At 35.2% G+C, this 23,554-nt stretch overlaps 1 protein-coding gene across 1 annotated transcript in view; it reads right to left on the reverse strand.

Moving 5' to 3' along the window:
• The window catches only part of UHRF2 (ubiquitin like with PHD and ring finger domains 2), a 71,198-nt gene that overhangs the window by 42,379 nt on the left and 5,265 nt on the right, over positions 1 to 23,554 (reverse strand). Inside the window, exons 2-3 of the mRNA XM_037494907.2 lie at positions 21,969 to 22,202; positions 13,649 to 13,908 (exon numbers count right to left, since the gene is read on the reverse strand). Coding sequence (XP_037350804.1) covers positions 13,649 to 13,908; positions 21,969 to 22,202 — 494 coding nt within the window. The remainder of the gene's footprint in view (positions 1 to 13,648; positions 13,909 to 21,968; positions 22,203 to 23,554) is intronic.

Consider the following 23,554-nt stretch of genomic DNA (forward strand, 5'->3'; position numbering starts at 1 on the left):
TACTCTTATGGAAAGTATATTTGAAACTAAAAAAAGTATAAAGTATATTTGAAACTAAAAAAAATATATAAAAGCAAAATTATCACTAGCCAACCTTTGAAAGATGCTAGGAGACTTAACTATTTCTGAACACAGAAAACATTCAAGAATCAAGTTCATTCTACCTTTCAGTATTCAAAGCTCTAAAGGTAACAAGCTCCAACAACAAATTCTGACAACACATGTGAAGGATCATAAACCAGAGACATGCAGTATAGAATATTTAAGATTTTTATTTGGTGTTGATCACATCACTCAATGCCTAGCATATAACAAAATTTCAAACTCCCTGGTGTTCTGCAAAAACCTTATTTGTACAGATTAGTTATTTTTATCTGGGAATGATGAGACTCCTCCTGAAAGTTAAGTCCTTAAATACCAGTAAAGTTCAGCCATACTAACAGACCTTTTGAAGCCTTGGGTCTGATATTAATTTATGCAAACATTAAAAAGAATCCTTTTACTTTTTTTTTGTCAATAGAGTGATCTGAGAAGCAGATGTTAAAATGAACATAAGTCTATGAAAGATAGGGAAAAAGAATAGAACTCAGTAGCAAAAGCCCTTAGACCATGATGATGGCCTTCATTTGGAAAGAAGATTGGCAGGAAAAACATTAGAGCATGATAGAACTCTGACAAACTCTTGGTGAACCTAATGGTACATTCTGGTTCAGAGTGACCAAAGGGTCCCACATTGGCAGAAGTTGTCAGGAACTTATGGCCAGTCCTCCCACACTTGGTCACTGGTTGGAGGATGCTGGGAACGTGTAGTATTGGCTGAAATACAGTAGCAGATCTCAAGTGTTGTGGCTAAATTTTCGGTTAAATACATTCATTCCTTGCTACTGGTAAGCAAATTCTTCCCTGAATGGAGAACTGAGTAGAGCACGCACCACAGCAGCTAAGGTCATATGTAAGGCCATTTTTGGTTGAAATGATCCAAAGTTTGGCCTTGCTTCAAAATAATCTGGTGATTCTTAGGGATGCTAGTATAAATAAGATTGGTCAGATGCTCACAGTGGTTGAAACTAGGTAATAGACTCATTACACTTTTCTTTCAACTTCTACATAGGGTTAAGAATTCTGTGATAGAAAATGAAATGCTCTGTGGTTCAAGTTAAGATCTTTTAAAAAAAATTTTTTAAGTTTTTTAAAAAGGTTTTCCCCCAGATGTACAAAATTTAAAGTTAACAATCAAGACATACAATTGGGTCAAGCAGTCTTTTGGCCTAGTCCATCACACTCCTGTTCCCCAGATACAATTTCCAATTGCTAGTTATTTTTTATAGATTTCTGTATTTTTAATGAGTATTTATATGCTGCTTTTTACTTTAAACTGTTACTCGATCCAACCCTCATTTACTTCCATCCTCTTCTTAAACACAAGACACTGCTCTAAGAGTCACATTTATTTGCTAAACACAAGACACTGCTCTAAGAGTCACATTTATTTACAAAAACTCTTAGGTGTAGGCACTATGCTATCCCTGTTTTACAGATGGGAGACAGACGTTATTTGGACAGGAATAAAGAGCAGAGACACTATACAACTGGTTATCTTGGCTTTATACTTTTGCAAGGATTAAAAAACTTGCTTGCTCTCAAATAAATTATACAAACTAAGTTCTCTGTATTTCACACACAAATCAATGTTTACATGTTGAGCAAATATTATTCACAGTTAAGCAACAAAGTATGATTTAATTATGTCTTTTCTTTTATAGTTCTGTTTTCCATTGACAGTTAAACTGCCCTTTTTGGTTGCTACTTGCTTAGCTTTGCATGTACCTATCATTAATTTTCCTCCATTCTGCTAGATGTAAAGCTCCACCATGTTCAGACATTTCAGGTTACTCTACTAATCTTTTAAGAGACCTCCGTTCTATTCTGATCTGGACAGTTTGTTCTTTAGGCCTAGGACTGTCCCATAACTGATATGCTGGCATCTTTCATTACTAACAGTATTAAATCCTTTTTCCTGAATACCACATCTTTCATTCTTTTTTTTAATTGTTATTTATACAAGGACTGGGGTACAGGCCAGAGGCGTGGGCGGGTGAGAGGATTCACTCAGAGACAGTGGGGAGCAGAACAGGCAGACGGACCAAAAGCACTGGTGAGGGGAGCAGGGGGTAAGACAGGAGAGGTCTGTTGCGCAATGTGGGTATCGACCCCATGCTGCAAAGGCTGCGGGCAGCTTCACAGCGCTGCGCTCACCCACTGCACTACCAGGGAGGTCCAATCTTTCTCTTTTTTAAGTCATGAGTGGGGTGGGAGTAGTTAAATACTCATTCATATAAATTAAGCAATCCTCTTGTTCTGAGTTTTATTTCATATGCCTACCTCCAAAGTACCTGATGAATCCAAGGCCTGAGCCTTCCAAAGGTTCTTCAGTGTTGATTTAACTTGCTTGCTTGTTGTTGGCTTCTCATCCTTAGGTTTCAGCATTTTTGTTCTGGTCAGTTAGGTATCATATACCCATTAGCTTCTTACCTTCCAAAATGTTTTTGCCTTCTCTTATATGTCTTACTTCTATCCCATTTTTGTCCTTGGGGATTTATATTTTTTTTAAAAATTGTCTTTCTAGGAGGATTTAAGGAGACAAACATTCATCTTAATCTGTCATGTTTAACTTGAAGCCTTTATTCACTTTCAGTTTCATTTCTTACTATTCACCATACACACCCCCTACATTTCTGAAGATACTAGTTTATTCTCTTACAATCCCTCATTTCCTACTTCTTAAACATCAGTAATTATCTGTTGTTCTCTTTCAGGAATACAGAAGTAACTTCTCTACCTTGTACTCTCAAAGCTCAACATTAAAACTTCAGTGTGCAAATTTTTATCACACTGGTAACAGCAATTTTTCATTGAGGAGCAGGTACTATGTTCAAACTTCAGTGTATTTGGGATATAGAGGTATACAAGTTTTTGAAAGCATGCAACTCATTAAATAAAAAAATCTGTGTTTATATAGCTAAAGCTGTTAATCAAATGAACTATGATGATGGTATTTAAAAAAATTCCCTTGATTCTATGTGTTTGAGAAGAATCTCCTTGAACCTATGTCTCCTCTCCCTTTCTTGATCTAGTTACATGCGAACATAGAATTCTATGCAATGTTAATAAAAAACATAAATGGCCTTTTGAAGACTATATTTTTAGTGTTTGTAAAAACAAGAAACCTGTAGTCAGCTCAATTACTATAGCAGTACTAAAGAGAAGGTCAAGAGTACAGATTGTCCACAACACAGCTCCGCTTCCAACTTCTAGCATTTTCATGGAGGAAAACTTCAGGGAACCATATGAAACATTTTTGGAGGTGTTTGAAGTTTTAATAATTTCTGAAACAGGTCTATTCAATGTAGGCATAAAGACAGAGAGATAGGACTTTATCAATACCAACTTTACATTGTGCTAAGGGCTAACCCTTACACATGAAAGGATTTAAACTAGGGTCCCTATTTCTCTTGTACTATGTAACCACCCAGTCTCAAAATCTGAAGTCAAGGTATCGTTCTATTGCTATTATAGGCAATAAGATCAATTAGCCACAGATTCCTTGAAGGTTGAGAACCACTTTGGTGTTAAAAAGTTTGTATCTCAGGTAAGCCTTAAATACCCCTAAGTTGAAGTTTTCCCATCATTCAGATTACCTGCTTTTGATTATTCTTAGCTATGTGAATATTAACAAAAATCAAGTTGTCAACTGGCAAAACAACAGGTGTTTGAAGTCCAGAGACTAAATTTCAGGGAAACTAACTAAACTCTATTTTCAAAACATAGATTTTAACCTTAAGTAGAAAAATTGCAGTTTCTTTGGTAACTCTTAAGATAACTAAATTTTAAAAGATTCAAGCTGCATTAAGTGAAGTAATACAGTTGATACTTTCTCTTCCTTCAAAACATGGCTTCCTGGGGTTAATATGCTTAAATAAGGACAGCATTCATCTGGAGGCATATACTAATTTAGTATATCTTTAATGTCATACCACATATAAAATAAAATGCATTTCTTATTCTAGTTGATAACATTGCTAAATCTCATACCTTACATGTAAAGCTTACTCACAAGAATAACTTACTTAAAACTGCTTACAGAATTGATATGCTACATGGAAATAAGTCTCATTTGTAGACATATTAACAATTGTAGATTAACTACTTTGATAAGAGTAGAAACAACATAATTAGGTTTAAAATACCTATGCCAAAGATAAATTTGTATTATTTAAATACAAATTTAAATTTGGAGAAAGGCTTTTGGTGGCCCTTAGGATTCTGAATTTTAAACACCTCAGTTAGATGCATCTGCAGTGTTTCTGACCATATTTATGAGAAATACTAATGTAAAGGGATTATCTATGAATTTGAAATTGTTATTTATAAAGCCATTCTTCTAAGCAATAAGTGATCTTACAACACAACAAAAGAGCAAAGATAAGGTCACAGACCTTCTAATTTATTCTACTCTCCTTGCGATTGTCATCTATCCAGAACACTGCAAATGATATAAACTTAGAGGAAATATTCTAAGTCTTCCATGAACATGTTAGTAACAACCAAGAAACAGTGGGTCAGGCTGGTTACTCTAACAGGGTTTTCAAATTAATCCTCTCATTTTAACTCCCTGTATGCAAAGGCAACACAATGCTTTGACTTAATTGAAGAAAAATCTCATTCCTTTTCTCCCATCAAAATCCAGAAATCATTACATTTTGATATTCCTGAAAACATTTTTGAGACTCCTTTAGAAATAGATTACATCAATACATTCAAGAAAATAAGTTTTTACTTAAAAAAAAACCTTTCTTTAAAAATATCACTTGATTTTATTCAGAATTGGCTTACTAACTTCTATTTGCAGTGGCTATAACTAAAAGGCTAGTCAAATGCATGCACCAATCTGAGAATAGTTAAAAAAAAACTTAAAGAATGCTGGGAGCGGGCCTCCCTGGTGGTGCAAGGGGTTAAGCACCACACTATGAGCAATCTGCAACCTCTGCAGCACGAGTTCGATCCCCTGGCTAGCCAGGGAGCTGCCCACATGGCACAGCAGACCTCTCCTGACTCGCCCGCTGCTCCCCTCAGCAGTGTACTTTGGTCAATGTCCCTTTCTGTTGCCACTGCCTCTGGTGAATCCTCTCACCCCCCCACATATCTGGCCTATACCCCAGCTCTTGTATGCATAAATAAATAAATCTTTAAAAAAAAAAAAAAAAGGATGCTGGGAGCAATGACATTATCCTAAGAAGACATTTGCCATATGAGCTTTTAATTATAGCCTAGCATAAGTTACCCTCCAAGTCCTAAATGATGCTATGACATTTTCATTTTAGCTCAATGCCATGGTAATAAAGCAGTGTAATCTATTCAATTTAAGTACCCTTTAATACTAATGAGCTATGGATTCAGTTCACAGAAAAAAGCAATTAGACTTTTTTGGACAGGTTAATAACCTTTGGTTTATGTTATCTGTTGTGTGAAAGCATATTTGAATGACAGGAAAATTTTAATTATGTAAACAACCCTACATTCTATATCTGTGTGTGTGTATGTGTGTGTATATATTTTATAAGCATGCTTTCGTGAAAATAAGAGGCAGTTAGTTTGAATGTACAAGTATGTGCTTTTCTGAATCCACCACGTTTTTCATATTAGCTGTTCAATGTTGGACAAGATTCTTAACTTCTCTAAATCTCAGTTATTTCCCACTTTATAAATGTCCACTTCACTCAGTTTTTATGAGGAATATATGAGATGATCCAGATAAAATTATTTATATAGTGTCCAGCACATAGTGTCACTTTAAAAAGAGAATTATTAAATTACTATTTAAAAAGGGTACTCTTTTAATCATTCAAGTCAAAACAAAAAGAATATTTGCTTCCAAGTAACTGACATTTTTGTTTTAAATGTGAACACTACAGAACATGGAAGATCATGCTCTGTTAAAGAACATTAATGTTAAAGAAAACAATAGCTAACAAGTATAGTCTTCTCTGTAAGACTGCTATATGCCTGTAAGACTAACTAAAGGTGTAATGCTGAGGGCCACCCTGGTGGCGCAAGGGGTTAAGCACAGCACTATGAAGCTGTACGAAGCCTCTGCAACAGAAGTTCAACCCCCAGCCAACCAGGGAGCGACCCACATGGCACAGCAGACCTCTCCTGCCTCGGCTGCTGCTCCCCTCAGCAGGGTATTTCAGTCAGTCTGCCTGTCTGCTCCCCACTGTTTCTGGTGAATCCTTTCACCCCGCCCCCCACACCTCTGGCCTGTACCCCTGTTCTTGTATGCATAAATAAATAAATCCTTAAAAAAAAAGGTATAATGTTGAAATCTTAGTAACAAGTTATGAGGACGGATTTGGAGATAAGAAAACTTGTTTTAGAAAGATGGGAAACCAGGATTAGAACTCACAATATTCAACTATTAGAGAGTGTCTCCACCTCACTCAAGAATTTTCTAATATATTATAACAAATTTCTCATAAACAAACATGTAACAGACAGTCTTCTATGCAGTTAGTACAAGTGAAGACTGCATAGCGGAAAATGGTTCCCCATTTACAGTTATAAACAGGTTATTTTGCTTAAATTAAATGAGTTTTTTTAGAAAATATCTTTGAACTCTAGCAGTCTTGTCTATTTGACTTGTCTATTTGACTATTTGACTTGTCTATTTGACAAAATGGTGGGAAAATCAACAAGCTGTAATCTAGAGAAGTATTAAAATAAAGATGAACACTCAGATTTCTCAGTTCATAATATTTCCTTTAGCCTTTACTAAAATATATTTCCTATATTCAGTTAAACTGTCATATCAACCTCTTCCCCTATATATCAGGTACCTGAGAGCAAAGATAAGGTGAGGCCAAAATCAATCAATGAGTGGTTCTCAAACTTGTGTGTTCATCAGAACCACTGCAATGACTTAGGAAAACACAAAATGCTTGCCAATTCAGAGAATGATTCATTATGCTTGGAGTGAGCCTCAAAACTTGAATTTCTAATAACTGATGCTGATGCTATTGGCCAAAAAGGGCTCTAAGAACTGCAGGTCTAAAGCGGTGGTTCTCTATCAATCATGGCTATAACAGTAGAGTCGTGGAGAATTTTTGAAAAAGCCAGTGCCTGAAGGTCCCTCAGATCAATCATATGAGAAGTTCTAGTGCTAGTTTCCAGGCACTGATGCTTAAACACTTCCTAGACAACTAACGTGCAGCCAGGGTTAAAAACCCACTACTTTACTTACAATGAATGTAAAGCAAATCCACTGCTAACAGGTATTTCTTAACACAAAAGCAGGGTAAGAGTTTTATTTTTAATCTTTTTAATTTTATTTTTATTGTGGTTAATTATGCTTTGCAACACTGTATGATTTGGGGGAAAAGGTTCTTCAGATAACACCCATAGTCCTTCACCACAGTCCAGTGGGTCGCCTTCCTATTCTGCTCCTCTCGCCTAAATCTGGTAGCTTCAGTTTTATAGCCAGATTTCTAGGGTTTGTTTTGGTTTAGTTTTCCTGCTCCTTTGTTTTGTTCTCTATATTCCACATGAGTAAAATCATCCCGTAATTTTGTCTTTCTCCTTCTAACTTATTTCTCGGTTCCATCCATGTTGTTACAAATGTCAAATTTCATTTTTTCTTTTGCTGAGTAGTATTCCACTGTGAAGATGTATTCACATCTTCCTAATCTATTCATGTTGTTGGGCATTTAGGTTATTTCTATGACTTAGCTGTTGTAAATAAGGCTGCAAGGAACACAGGAGTGCATACATCCCTTCAAATTAGGTGTTTTTGCACCTTTCGGGTAGATAAGCAGGAGTGAAATTGTGGATCATAAGGTAGATCTGTCTTTAAATTTTTAAGAAACTGCCATATTGTTTACATTCCCACCACCACTGCACAAGGGTTTCCTTCCCTCTACATCCTCACCAACACTTATTGTTTCTGGTCTTTTTTGATATAGGTCATTCTCACAGGAATGAGATGTTACCTTACTGTGGGTTTGATTTAAATTTCTGTGATGACAAGTGATGATGAGCATTTTTTCCAACTGTGTGTTGACCATCTGTATATCTTTGTTGGAAAAGTGTCAACATAGGTCTACTGTACACTTCTTAATTTGGTTATTTTTCTTCTTCTTGAGTTGTATGAGTTCTTTGTAGATCTTGGACATTAGCCCCTTGTTGGATTTATGATGCCAAATTTATTCTCTGACTCAGTAAGGTGTCTATATTTATGATAGTTTCTTTTCCTATGGGGAACTTTTTAATTAAATGCAGTCCCATTTGTTTATTTTTGCATTTGTTTCCCTTGTTCTTTGAGTTGGGTCCCCAAAACATCCCTGAAGTCAATGTCATTAAGTATTTTGCCTATGTACTTTATGGTTTCAGATATTCCAAGTTTTTAATCCATTTTGAGTTAAATCTTTATATGGTAAGATATAGTGGTCTAGTTTCATTCTTTTGCATATGGCTGTTCAGTTTTACCAACACCATTTGTTGAAGAGACTTTCATTTCTCCAGTTTATACTCTGTCATAAGGTTAACTGTCTATGTAAGTACTGATTTATTTCTGGTCTCTCATTTCTATTCCAGTGGTCAGTGTATATTTTTTTTTTTTTTTATAGAGGCATGCTTTACTTATTTATTTATTTGTTTGTTTTGTTTATACATGCACTGGGTACAGTCAGAAGCGCGGGAAGGTGAGAGAATTCACCAGAGCCAGAGTGGGGAGCAGAGCAGGCAGAAGGACCGAAGCACACTGCTGAGGGGAGCAGCGGGCGGCAGGAGAGGTCTGCGCGCCATGTGGGACCCTCCTCCGGTGGCCGGGGAGCAGCCGGGGATCGAACCGGGGCCACAGAGGCTGCGGGCAGCTTCCCAACCCAGCGCTCAACTGCTGCGCCACCGGGGAGGCCCGGTCAGTGTATATTTTTATTCCAAAACCTAACTATTGCATTATTGTATGACTTGAAGTCTGGCTGGGAGTGTGATGCCTTTTTCTTCATTTTTTGGGTCAAGATTGCTTCAACTATTCAAGGTCTTTTGTGGTTCCAAATGATTTCAGTAATGTTCCCTCTACTTCTTTGAAGACTGTCACTGAAACTTTAATAGGAATCACACTGAATCTACATATTGCATTCAATAAGATAGCCATTTTGACAATGTCAATTCTTCCAGTCCATGAGCAAAGAATATCTTTCCATTTCTTTGTGTCTTCTATTTATTTTAGTAATGCTCTAGAGTTTTCATTGTATAGGTTTTTAATCTCCTTTGTTATGTTTATTCTGAGGTATTTAATTTTTTTTGATGTGATTGTAAATGGGATTGTTTTAATTTCTTGTTTTCTAATTTCAAAATAATTTCACTCTTTTGCATATAGAATACCACAGATTTTTTTGTAGTGATTTTGTAGTCTGTTACTTGGCTGTACTGATTTTTCTTGTTACTAATTGTTTTTTAGTGGAGTCTTTATGGTTTTCATGTATATTATAGGGTAAGGGGCTTTACTGTTTATCTACTGATAAAAGTAGCCAAGTGATGAATAAAGATTAAATCACCAGGGCCTCCCTGGTGGTGCAAGCACACCACTGTGACGTTATCGGCAGCCTCTGCAGCACGAGTTTGACCCCACGACGGCCAGGGAGATACCTACATGGCACAGCAGACCTCTCCTGTCTCACCCGCTGCTCCCCTCAGCAGTGTATTTCAGTCAATCTGCCTGTTCTGTTCCCCACTCTGTCTCTGGTGTATCCTCTCACTCCTTGCACCTCTGGCCTGTACCCCAATTATTGTATGCATAAATAAATAAATCTTTAAAAAAAAAGATTAAATCACCAGTCAGGTGATCTCAGTTGCTTACATACCTTGATTTAATGAAACAGAATTCATGTGTGCTCTTTTCTTTAAACCCCAGGTAAATTGTAAAACCAGTCTTTAGGTCATACTTCCTATATATAAAATGGCTGACCTATGAAGGTACTGAAGTATAAGCTACTACCAAGTATGCGTACCATGCTTAGGCTAAGTGGCAATATTGCATATTGTTGTTACGCTCTGGAGTCAGACTATTTAAATAGATGTGTCCCTTGACAAGTAATATAATTAAGTCATGGTCTCTCCATATAAAAATTAATAATGTAAGTAACATTATAGTTATGCTAAAGATCACATGAGAATCTAACCCATTTAACAAGTTAGCTCAGAGTTTGGCCCTAAGAGTTAATGTAATCTAAACTGCTTATAAGCTATGCCATTAACATATAAACCTACTAGAAACCCCAAAAATGACTGTCCTCCAGCCTGCTTCTGCCCCTTCAGTAAACTTCATGACTATTTATCAATAGCTTCAGGGTCTCTTACCTTATAAATCCATAGTCATAGCTTTGTGAATTTAAGTATTCAATGCCCTTAACACATTAAATTTTTAATGTCTTAACTACAGAGGAGATAATTAATGGGAATAAACATACCTTTTAGAAAGTTATTAAAGTATATAGTACAAGTTTACTATAAAATAAGGTAAAACTTGATATAGTCTTCCTTTATTATTGATTACTTTATGCTTATATTACCTTGACATTTGTTCAAGTCTAAATTCCTTTCCCTTTTGTCTTCAGTAAGGCAAAATATCTCCCCAGCAAAACAGCTTTGGAAGGGAAAAGCATTCCTCCCTACTAATGGGACACATTTTAAAAAACCTTAAGGATTTAAGGATCCCATGGAATCTAAATCTCTGGACTCTAATTAAATTCAGCATTCTCACTGCCAACTTTTTCTTGCCAAGTACTTGCTAGGTTGGTTGAGCTATCAAAACACAAAGCCTTTGCTGAAACAAGGGTCACAAATAAACAATCAAGGGAAAAAACCGACTTCATACCAGACACTTATGTTAACTGCTTTATATTATTTGCAATGAAATGTATCAAAGCTGGCAAGCCTAATTTGGTCTTAATGATTGACAAACAACATCTTTAAGAAGCCCCCAGAAATTCAGTTTATATCTATCAAAGAATCTATAGAAAAGACTTTTATATATAGTAAAGGTCAAATTAAAACATTTCAAATAGATTTCTTAACATGACCTGCTTTTTATGAATTCATCTGTATTTGATTTTGATAAGAAAAACTAGAGAATGATTATAAAACAAATGATTTCTTTTACATTTTAGAACAATGTCCACTAATTTTATTTGGCTGTTTTTGAAACCTTCTATATAGTATCATAAATCTGTAATATCTTTCCTCATAGGTATTAAAAATATATTAGATCTTCAGTTCATTACAAAAAATAGCTCTTGACCAACACTATTTTAACTGACAAACACTGTATATCCCAAAAGAATCCTGAAGGCAGGTTCCTTGGTCCTATGTATGGTAACCCCTCATCTTGGCTAAATGACAGTGTGTTCAAATTGCTCTGCCACAGGGAGGTTTGTAGATATGATAATGTATAGATTTGCCAAATAAGCAAATTACTTTCAACTTACTCCAGTAAGAGAAAAACGAATCTTTCAGTATTCAGTATTCTTACTTTTCATAAACTTAAATACCAAAAAACAGCATTAAATAGAAATACTCTATTTGAATTAAAAGCTATAGAGGAGTTAAAGGTCATCTAATCACTGCACCTTATATAAATTTTCTCTGCACTGTAAATCTCTACTAATTCTACTTGCCTATGTTTGAAGATGGTTAATACTTATTTATCAAACTCTAAGGCAGACCATTCACCACATTTAAAGACCTGACTGGAAGAAGAGCACATATTTATTGGGTTAAGCTCTCAAGATGCCTCAGGTCCTGCTGTTGTTAAAGCATGGAATATGGACGATTAAGTAGAGAATAACCAGTCCAGTGCAATAGTACCATCACTTTACTTACTCTGCTGCCTGACTTGAAGCTTAAAACTCAATAACGATCCATGAGTGCTCCTAAGTCATACATTCCAAGGGCTCTCTTCAGTGCATCCACTTCATCTCAGCGGAACCTGTTTAATAACTTTCTGAAATCAACATGTACTTTAAATTCATCTATTTATCTTTTTATTTTATACTGTTCTTTTTATTTGTATTTTCATTTTGTACTATTCTTTATTCTTTTTAATGATGTAAATGACATTTACCTACCACAAGTTTGTTATCTTATTTCTCAATGAAAGTTCAGCTAGCTTAAGTTGTCAGGGCTGAAATACTTAATGTCATCTAGTATCTGTTTGATTTAGACCCCTCTTTACCAACATTCTTTCTAAGAAAGACAAATGTCTCCTTCATTTAAATAAAAAACCTAAATAAACACCAAGGTATTGTGATTTATGCTAACATTACACCAGACTCAGGCCCACCCCTTAGAAAGTCTTACTCCAAAAATAACTTTAAGAACTCATTTATAAGTTAATAAGTCTTACTATTTAAAGCCATGTCATATACTATTTCTAGGCCATGTTATTCCATACATAAGTTTTTGCTCCTTATCGGTCAGAATAATATCTCAGATAGCAGTTTTCCTATTATTTCTTCTATACAAAACTCAAAGCAAAACTAGAACTTACTTATTGACAACACATAAGACAGCTGAAGTCCCCCACACTAAATTTATCTTGTTATAGTATTCATAACCCAGACACTGACTACAATTCATATACTAACTCTAATCCCTTTTTCCTCCCAACCTCGATTTACCAGTATTGCCAACCTTGGTCAATCCCATATCTTAATACTCATTCTAACTGCTGATTCTATTACCATCTACTAGGGTAAAAAGAGTACAATGGCTCATTTGAAATAAGCCATGTTGGCAGGGTAGAGACAATCAAGTATCAGAAGTAAATATTATGTAGGGATCTACTTTTGCCCCTTTCCAAGTAACATGGAAATATGAGTTTCATATTGTTCATATATAATATAAAGGTATCACTTGAGTGATGACTTAATTTAAGTGTACTCAATAAATTTGTTCCAATACTATCTTCTGTACTAGGATTTTGATAATGGGTAAAGAAAATATATTTTAGCATTAGAATATAGGCCCTTACATTCTTAAGTTTTCAAATGAACATTTAAAAACATTTCGTTAGAGGAGGAGGACTGATGGGTTTATTTCTGAAGAAATAAAAATGTTCTAAAATTAGTTTTGTGGTAATGCCCAAGCCTGTGAATACACTAAAAAACAGTGAACTGTATCCTTTAAATGGGGAAATTGTATATATGAATTTCTAACAGTAAGTTGTTTAAAAACTATTTCAACCTCATTCTAATGACTATTACACTACATGTTACTATACTTTCTGAAATATTAAAATACGCTAAAAAAAAAAAACCTAACATAATCAAAAGACGAGGAGAAATCCTTGTATAGTGAATTAAGCCAGGTATGATGACACCAAAAACAAATATACTACTTAGGAGCCAGGGATGACTGAGCACTACAGAACCCTTATTATTTTACAACCAGCAAATAAAAGAAAGGTACTATAGACTTAAGGTAAACATGGCACCTGAATGACTTTTCCAGAAAGACTATTATTCTAAAACAATCTTGAAAAGGAAGATTTTGCTTCTATAAATAAAAACATGAAGTCCTCAATAGCATGACCACTTACTCATCATACTCGATATGATAAATAACGTCTTCATCAGCAGCAACAGAATCTGAATAAGACGTAGAGGGTACATTGTCCAATTTATTTGTGTTGTCTTTGGAATTATGATTTACATTTCCATTAGTCCTTTTACAAGAACTGCCATTCTTCAATGGAGTTTTGCCACGTGAATGTCCATCAGAAGCTCTAGTAACACTATGTATACGTGCTTCAAACCAAGCACCAAGGCCGACATCTCTGGCATCCACCAATTCATTTACCTAAAAAAAGTTTAAAATTAGTTAATGAAATGTCATTCCAGCCACTGCTTCAAAGAATCTTTACATAACTCAAGTTATCTGAGTGTTATCATGGTTAGCAACATTTGCAGCTACGCATGTTTAATTTCAAAGATTGGATGTAAAAAGGCATTCTTTTTTGATAATGCTATTTTTAATCTATTATTACTAAATACAAAAATTTATTTTCCTCCCAGTATCTTTTCAATGAAGTAGGTGTTTTCTTCAATTAATCCTTCTTTACCCTCTACTTAGGTCCCACATTAGACTTAAAAAAAAAGATTCTTATGTACACGGAATCATTCTGGCAAGCCACTCAATAAGAAATACTGCTAACAAAAAGCCAGGACTTGAAAATATTATGACTAAAATACTAATTTGTTTCATTAATTTCTTCAAAATGCCTAGCACAATTTACAGAGTCCAACAAGAAAACAGTAAAGTAGTAAACAAAACTCAAAAATTTGGGAAATATGCACATGAAACAAAAGAATCTAGTGACGCCACCTATACAAAATGGGGTAAGTTCCAGCACCAGTTAAGAACTAGTGTTAAGAAATGTATTATTGGGGGGCCTCCCTGGTGGCACAAGGGGTTAAGCTCGTCCTATGAAGCTGTCCGCAGCCTCTGCAGCACGAGTTTGATGCTGGCCAGGGAGCTATGCACATGGCTCAGCAGACCTCTCCTGACTCGACTGCTGCTCCCCTCAGCAGTGTATTTCAGTCAATCTGCCTGTTCCCTACTGTCTCTGGTGAATCCTCTCACCCCTTGCATCTCTGGTCTGTACCCCAGTTCTTGTATGCATAAATAAATAAACCTTCAAAAAATGTATTATTTTGTACTTCAAAGAATGATGATAAAACATAAAAAAATAGGCTACATGATACAAAAGATACGTAGTCACGTCTAGCAAATAATTCTGGAGTAAACAGCGCAATGTGACAAATGAGAAACAGTACTAAAAAACAGGTATAGCTAAGAATTTAAGAGTCACAGTATTTACGATGATTCAAAAAATCACCTCCTAAAAAATTTGAGGAAATTAAACTAAAAGTGAAAACCCTTACACAGCTGAGATGCTTACAGGAACAATAACTAAGGGACATCCCTTCAACCTTTTATTTCACCCCTAGAAAGAGAAAAGTGATAAATACAAAATCATCACCTAATTAAGGAAGATCTGAGGGTTTAAGAGACAACATAAGGTGGCCAATACAATTCTAACAGGATAGGGTAAGGGAAAATAGTATAAACTTAAATACCTATAAGCCAGATATTATAGGAGTCTCCTTACTTAGGCTTGTCTAACTCTTTAACAACCTTAATTCCTATTTTAAAAGATCAAAAACAAAGGTTCTGACAAGTTAACTTTCTCCAAATGAAAGCTAATGAAATGAAAGCTAGGGTTTTAAAGCATCTTGTCTGTGAAGCTTCTAATTGATAGTGCTTAATGACAAGATTACAATCTAAATAGGAACTTCAAAGGTTAAGCGATGAACTTAGAAATACAGCACTAAAAATACAAAAGTTTCAAACCACCAAACTAACAAAGAAGGTAACAAAAGTAAAGACCTAACAAAATGTTTACTGTCACTACCAGAAGAGGCACAACATTAAACCTAAAACACTATGTAATGAACTTTATAGCAATAAAACTACTTGAAAGACTTCAGATTCAATGTAACACAAGAATGAAGTATTTAGGAGAAGAAAAAGACCTAAGGGCCATCCTAACTAGACATAAAGATTCAGAGACGGAAAATAGTATAAACTGCATAAACCAATTCACATATTAAATGGACACATACTCTTTTCCATAATAGTCACTGATGAGTTCAAAGACAGTTTCTTACAGGCATCAGGGCTAAAACAAAAACAATCAATGTCTACCATACTTGGGAGAATAAGCTGTGGCTACTGTTTTCACAGCAAATTAAAATGCCAAAGTTTGACACAGCACTATACAATTACTACTCTGGCAGAGAATGGGGTACACAATTGATATTTAAAAAGTTACAGCAAAAAATACAGCTAGCAATATAAATCTTATTGTGGAACAGTGAGATGAAATACTGAATTTGCATATCAAATATAAGAAACTAACAGGCAGATCCAGTACCTAGATACCTCAATAGTTGTTATTACAATTGGAGTTAACAGAAAATAAGTTAATCTAAAAATCAATGCTCAAACATCATTCATAATAGCACTTATTTGCCCATAAAAGTAGGGGGCAGCATTCTTGAGTAATATTAGATTTCTGAGTGACAGACAATGCTGAAGTCTGCAATATCTATTGTTATATATTAAAATGAAATTAAAAGATTTTTTTTTAAAAACACTGGAGATTATAAATAGATACAGATTAGAAGCAATGATTGCCAAAGCAGTAACACTGCAATAAAAAGCACAGATCTGCTAAGAGAAGTTTCCCATTATATTTTTCTGAATTCTATTGTGGCAAGAAAGCAAGACAGGGTATTGAAAGAAAATTTAAATTTAAATAAAGAACTGCTTGATTTGTCTCATAACTACAGACACATAAGCTGCCCTGCCTATTAGTAAAAATGAATTCATACTTTCACTGCCCAAAACAAATCAAGTCAAAAAGTAGCAGTTTCTAAACTATTATTCTTAAACAAAAGTTAAAAAGTAATAATGTAAGCTTAATATAGATACAGATGGTTACATAAGTACTTATCGGTATGTAGATATACATTCCCTAGCTCTGTCAGTTGAAAGCCCTAAAAACAGTAATAGCTCAGTAACAAGAAACACATCCAAGGCAGGGATCTTGATTTCAAATATCATTCTCCAATTAGAGAAACCAACACTCCTTGGAGAAGCAGTTGATTTCAGGACGGGGGCAGGAAATACATAAAATGAACCTGGAGCACCTTCTCCAGAGTGTTTAGAAAAGAAATAAATAACCACAGACTAACAATGATGGACAGTTGAGACAAAATATTCAGTCATATAAATGATTGAATATATCAATGAGGGAGAAGTGACACATTTCCCACATAGAAAAATTCCCAATAAATTTTGTAGATAATCTGCTTTTAAGGAAATGAAATATGCAACCCCCCACTTCTCAAGTGTTGGCTGAATACAGTCACTTCCTCTCAAAAATACAGTACGGAAGAAAGGGGGAAATAACCTCACACTTGACAAACCACTATCTTATTTCAGGGGATTAAGGTTCACTTCACCAATAAGAACTACTGACATAAAATCTAAGTTATAGTTAGCAAATAGAATGTTGACAGCACATGCCCGAGATACGAAGTGATGAAAATAAACTACTGCTGATCTTTCTCCCCAAAATAAATAAAATCAGTCTGATGATGACAAAGACAACAGATGAATACTCGTGAAAGGACATTTTACAAAATATCTGAGCAATCCATCCCAAAACTGTCAAGGTTTATCAAAAACAGAGTCTGAGAAGCTATCACAGTTAAGAGTAGACATGACAATAATTTAGTACAACACTAAAGTAAATGTAAATGTATTTTCTAAAATAAATGTAACGTGTATCCTAGATGGGATTCTCGAACAAAAAAAAATGTATAGGTAAAAGCTAAGGAGAGACAGTTCATTAATTGTAACAAATGTAGCACACTAATTTGAAATTATTAATAACAGGGCAAACTGGGTGTGGGATATATGGAAACTTTGTATTATCTTCCCAAGTATGCTGTAAATCTAAAACTGTTCTAAAATCACAAGTACTGGTATCTGAAAGAGGGGTGAAATTAATGGATGATGTAGATAACAAAATGGAAAGCTGGCTTTCAACACTAACACTTCTGTGTGAATTGTGAGCGTCACATAAGGCACTGTTTAAACTAATGTTGTCTTGTCCATCTCCAGACTTTACCTTTTAGTAATACAATTGTTTCTTTTTATTAAATGACTATAGTAAGAACTATAGGTATTTAAATAGTCATTTTACTGATTGCTTACAAAGTTCTAAGATATGTGTTTACTAAGTTTCTCCAGGTGTCCATAACAAATGACTTTGCTTTTCCAATATTTACACTTCATTATCCTACTGCCTATCTGTATTATCTAGCACTTCTATAAATACGTTAAACAACAACAGCCTTAACTGACTTCCTTGTCTGGCTCCTGTATTTAATGGGAATGTTCTGGCTTTTTTCTACCATTAAGCATGACACCGGGTGTGGTTTAACATATTCATCTATTCCATCTGTTCCTTTTACCAAGGATTTTTTATTTAATCAGAAATGCATTCAAAGTTTTACTTAGATGCAGAAAACATTTTAGATTAGGTCATTTGTTTATTCTGGTTTATTAATGAGATTATACTAAAATATCTCATAATAATGAACTAGTCCACTTCCTTACAAACCATACTTGGCCAAGCTAGTTATGTTCTTTCAGTATGCAGTCAATTTTATTTGTGAAATATAACACAGGATTTACACAAGATGTAGGGATACTGGTGTGTTGTCTGTCATCTCTTAGTATCAGTGTTATATTAAATTTATAAAGCAAAGGGATACTTTCCATTTTTTAATGTTGTGGGTCAATTTAGGTACCCTAATTATCTTTTCATATAGGTTTAAAATAAATGATCAGTGTTACCACCCAGCAGTCCAGGTACTTTTAAGATACAGCTCTTTGCCAGTGTTCTTCATACTTTTCACATATAGGGGTCTGTTTGCATTTTTCTATCAATCCAAAAATTATATTTACATTTTCTTAATAATTCACACCTCATCAATCAATTTTTAGGCTTAAAATTGCTATGGGAAATTGAAACTGGTACCAATTTATTCCCACTGATAAGAATTAAGAAAAGGGTCTCCCTGGTGGTGCAAGGGGTTAAGCACCGCACTATGAAGCGATCCACAGCCTCTGCAGCACGAGTTCGATCCCCAGGCCGGCCAGGGAGCAACCCACATGGCACAGGAGACCTCTCCTGCCTTGGCTGCTGCTACCCTCAGCAGTATATTTCAGTCAGTCTGCCTGTTCTGCTCCCCACTGTCACTGGTGAATCCTTTCACCCCCCACACCTCTGGCCTGTTCCCCAGCTCTTGTATGCATAAATAAATAAATCTTAAAAAAAATAAAGAAAAAGTAGCTTATAAGGATAGGAAAGGAAGGAGCAAAATTGTCAACTATTTCTACACAATTTATTAAAAGTAGAATTTGAAAAAGTTGCTGGATACAAAGGTGAATATATCAGTTGTATTTCCTTTAGTGCAATGCCTATCAAGGCTTCAATGGTATTCTTCAAAAATACAACAGTGTTTGCTTCGGCAGCACATATACTAAAAAAAAAAAAAAAAAAAAAAAAATACAACAAACATTATTGAAATTCATATGGAACCACAAAAGACCCCACACAACCAAAACAAGCCTGAAAAAAGAGGAAGAATGATGGTAACACACTCCCCACTTCAAACTACACTACACAAAGCTATGGTAATCAAAATATGGTACTGCAATAAAAAGACATAGACCAATGAAATAGAACTAAGAGCTCAGAAATAAGCCCACAACTACATGAACACTTAATCTATGAAAAAGGAGCCAAGACTATATCGGGAGCAAGGAAAGTCACTTCAACAAATAGTGTTGGGGAAACTGGACAACCACATGCAAAAAAATGAAACTAGATCACAATCTTGCACCTTATATACAAATTTACTCAAAATGGGTTAAAAACATGGATGTAAAACCCAAAACCACAAATAAATTGTGATATCTTTGTGGATTTGTCTCCAACAGCAAAAGAAACAAAAGTAAATACAAACAAATGGGACTACAAACTAAAAAGTTCTGCACAGTAAAAATAAACTCTCACCCTTCTGAATGGGAGAAAATATTTCCACATCATACATCTGACCAAAGGCTGATATTCAAAATATATAAAGAACTCATAGAACTCAACAAAAGGAAAACAAATAATCTCATCAAAAAACGGGCAGAAGAGCTAACTAGACACTTCTCCAAAGAAGACATACAAATGGTCAACAGACACATGAAAAAATGATTATCATCACTATCATCAGGGAAATGCAAATCAAAACCATGAGCTACCATCTCACATCTGTGAGAATGACACCCCATAAAAAAGGCCAGAAACAAGTGTTAATGAATGTGTAGAAAAAGGAACCCTTGTACACTGTTGGGAATGTAGGCTGCTGTCTAGCCCCTATGGAAAACAGAACAGAGATTACTCAAAACAGTGAAAATTGATCTATCACGTGATCCAGCAATTCCACTCTTAGATATCTACCTAAATGATGCAAAAATGGGGGCCTCCCTGGTGGCACAAGGGGTTAAGTTTCGGCGCTCTGAAGTTATCCTCAACTACTGTAGCACAGTTAGATCCCTGGCCAGGGAGGTGACCCACAAGAGGCAGCAGACCTCTCCTGTCTCACCCTCTGCTCCCCGCAGCAGTGTATTTCAGTCAATTCACCTGTTCTCTTCCCCACTCTCTCTGTGAATCCTCTCACCCTCTGTACCTCTGGCCTGTACCCCAGTTCTTGTATGCATAAATAAATAAATCTTTAAAATAAATAAATAAATCAGAAGGAGGAAAGACAGATACTGGATGGTTTCACTAATATGTGGAATATGGAGACCCAAAACAAAGGGTCAGACAAAACCAAGCCAATTAACAAACCCTAGATGTCTGACCCTAGAATTGAGGCTACAAGACTTGGGGTGGGAGGGAGTGGGGAGAGGCAGGGGGGTAACAAGGGGAGGAGGGAACACAATGGACTATGTTGGAGGGCTGAGGGTGACTTGGTGCTGCATGTGACGTGACCTATGTTTTTGAATTACATACAGTGTTATAAATCATTGTCACCTCACTCAATGAAAACATAAAATTTTTAAAAAATCGGCTGCATTTCTATATAGTGGCAAACAAATTATAATTTTAAAAGATAATCATTTATAATAACATCAGAAACAAAGCTACTAGAAATAAATCAAATAATATATTTTTACAAAGAGAAAACTGAGAAAGATACTAAAGATCTAAATCAACTGAGACACCTATCATGTTCAGGAACTAAAGGACTCAACACTATAAAGATGCCAGTTCTCTAAGCTGATGTACAGATATAATCCCCATTGAAATCCTACCATATTATTTATCTGTAGTAATTTTGACAAGTTAATTCTAAAATTTTTACTTGCAAGTGTTAAAAGACACTCTTGGAAAGGGCAAAAGAAAATATCAAGTCTACAAGGCACAGTACTTTGACGAGTGTGGGCACAGGGACAAACACTGGAAAACAAAGTAGAGAGCAGTTTGGCAGTACCCTGCTACCCAACAAGCAGCACTTTTATTTCTAGGTAAAAATCAGGAAAGAAATTCTTAAGCATATGCATCAGGATACACACAGAAGGCTCAAAACAGCACAGCGCTGTTCAAGAGAGCTAAAGACTGGAAAAAGCCCAAAAATCTAGAAAGCATGGGTCAGATAGCTGTACTGTGGCATATTAATAAAACGTAATGTGCGAGTGAAAAATAGAACCACATGTATGAGAATCTCAAAAAAAGAATTCCATTCAACTATTGGGTTGTCGGAAAAGTCATGATGCATTTTTTTCTGTTTTACATCATGACTTTTCTGACAGCCCAATATATAAAATTAAAGGCAAAATGACAATTTTAGATATATACATTAAGTAGTAACACCAAAGAAAAATGTTTTCTCTGACTTGTTTTGAAGTCAGAAAAGGTAGTTAGTTACCTCTTAGGCTGACAATAATTGCTAGCAGGGGCATACCGTAGACTTTACAAAGGAACCAGCATCATTCTACCTCTTAACCTTGATGAAATTACACAGGTGAGTACTTTATTATTCTTGAAATTGTATATATTCATTTAATACATTTGTGTATATAATGTTTCACAATTTTAAAAGTTAAAGTACTAACAGCCCAATCTTTATTTTCAAATGGCAATGCTTAACTTATTCACAACATCCTAAAGACAATAGAATCCATCTGTATTCTCACAACTTACAAGTGTGAAAAAGACAACATACCTTATATAGTCCAATGCCAGGATCAATAAGAAAATCACGAGTTGATGTAGATGGCTGACTGGAAGGCCCAACTCTTGGGGCTTTCTTTGTTTTAGGTGGACTATTAGAGCAGGGTTTGGCCTGTATATCAGTCTGTTTAGATGTGCTTGGAAGATCAGAATCTGGGCGAACTAGTAGCTGAATTATGTCATTTAGCCCAACATCATAGTCAAATAGAGTATATCCGTTTTCCAACTAGAAAAAAAAAAAAAAAGAGAAAAAGATTAAAATGCTTTTCTCAACCTGATCCTTCTCTTCCTCTTTAGTTACTCAAATTTATAGAAATAAAATTGACAGTATTGCAGTCAATCTATAGCCTATGATTTCAGCATCTTCTCTGGACCTCAATAAATTCTTAAAAATCACTCCATATTAGCTACACTTACAGACATTAAAATCAAAAACATATTGTGGCTGTTATAACCTCACTGCCTGGGCAGAAAAACTCTAAATAAATAAAGAAATAAAACTTCTTCTGGTGATACAAGGGGTTAAACTGCAACACTTTGAAGCTATCCACAGCCATTGGTGCAGCAGAATGCTCCTGTCTCACCCACTGCTCCCCCAGCAGTGTTTTTCAGTCAATCCACCTGTTCTGCTCCCCACTCTGTCTCTGGTGAATCCTCTTATTCCCCCACACCTCTGACCTGTACCCCAGTTCTTGTATGCATAAATAAATATTTAAAAAAATAAAATTCTTATGAAGTTGTTTATTAAAACATGAAATTAATCTTTGTGAAAAGATTTTATTTTATCTTTGTGAAAGCATTGCAATTTTTAAAAGAAAATCAAGCAAAAAATTTAATCAGGAACAATTACAACTTTTGCTCACACTATTTTCATTTGCTTAAAGTTCTTTAATGCTACTCATCTGTAAAGGTTATCAAGTTGTGTCATGCAAATTCTTCCAGGATGAATAATGAGCAAATTACTTTACAACTCACTCATATTTTAGCAAGGTCATGTAATGAATTGAATTGTGTCCCCTATCCTTCTCCCCAAATATCTCGGAATGTGACCTTATTTGGAAATAGGGTATTTACAGAGATAACGAGGTAAAATTAGGTCATATAGGGGGTTCCTGACCCATTGTGATAGGTGTCTTTATAAAAAGTTAAAATCTGGACAGATAGGCATACAGAAGTATACAGGGAGAAGAAGATAGCTACCTGATTGGAGTGCTGTATCTCAGGAATTGCTAGTAAACAATGGAAGCTAAGGGAGCAAGAAAGGATTTTTCCACTGGAATTGTCAGAGAGCATGAATGAGCCTGTTTACACCTTATTTTAGATTTACAGTCTAAAGAACTGTGTCTTCAGAACTGTGAGATAATAAATTTTTGTTGTTTTAAGTCACCTAGGTTTTAGTACTTTCTTATGAAAGTCAACATTTTGTTTCTTTATAAAATTCAGTTGGCCACTTCACTATGACCAAGTAAGAAAACTAAGCTCCTTGAAGATCAGAACTATCATTTCCCCAGAAACATTATCAATTTAAACACGGTTCATTTGTCCCTCTGTTTATCTAATAGCTGCCACCATCCACAA

The sequence above is a fragment of the Talpa occidentalis genome, unplaced genomic scaffold (genome assembly GCF_014898055.3).
Source record: "Talpa occidentalis isolate TD23 unplaced genomic scaffold, MPIMG_talOcc4v2.1 talOcc4.7, whole genome shotgun sequence".
NCBI classification, from domain to species: Eukaryota; Metazoa; Chordata; class Mammalia; order Eulipotyphla; family Talpidae; genus Talpa; species Talpa occidentalis.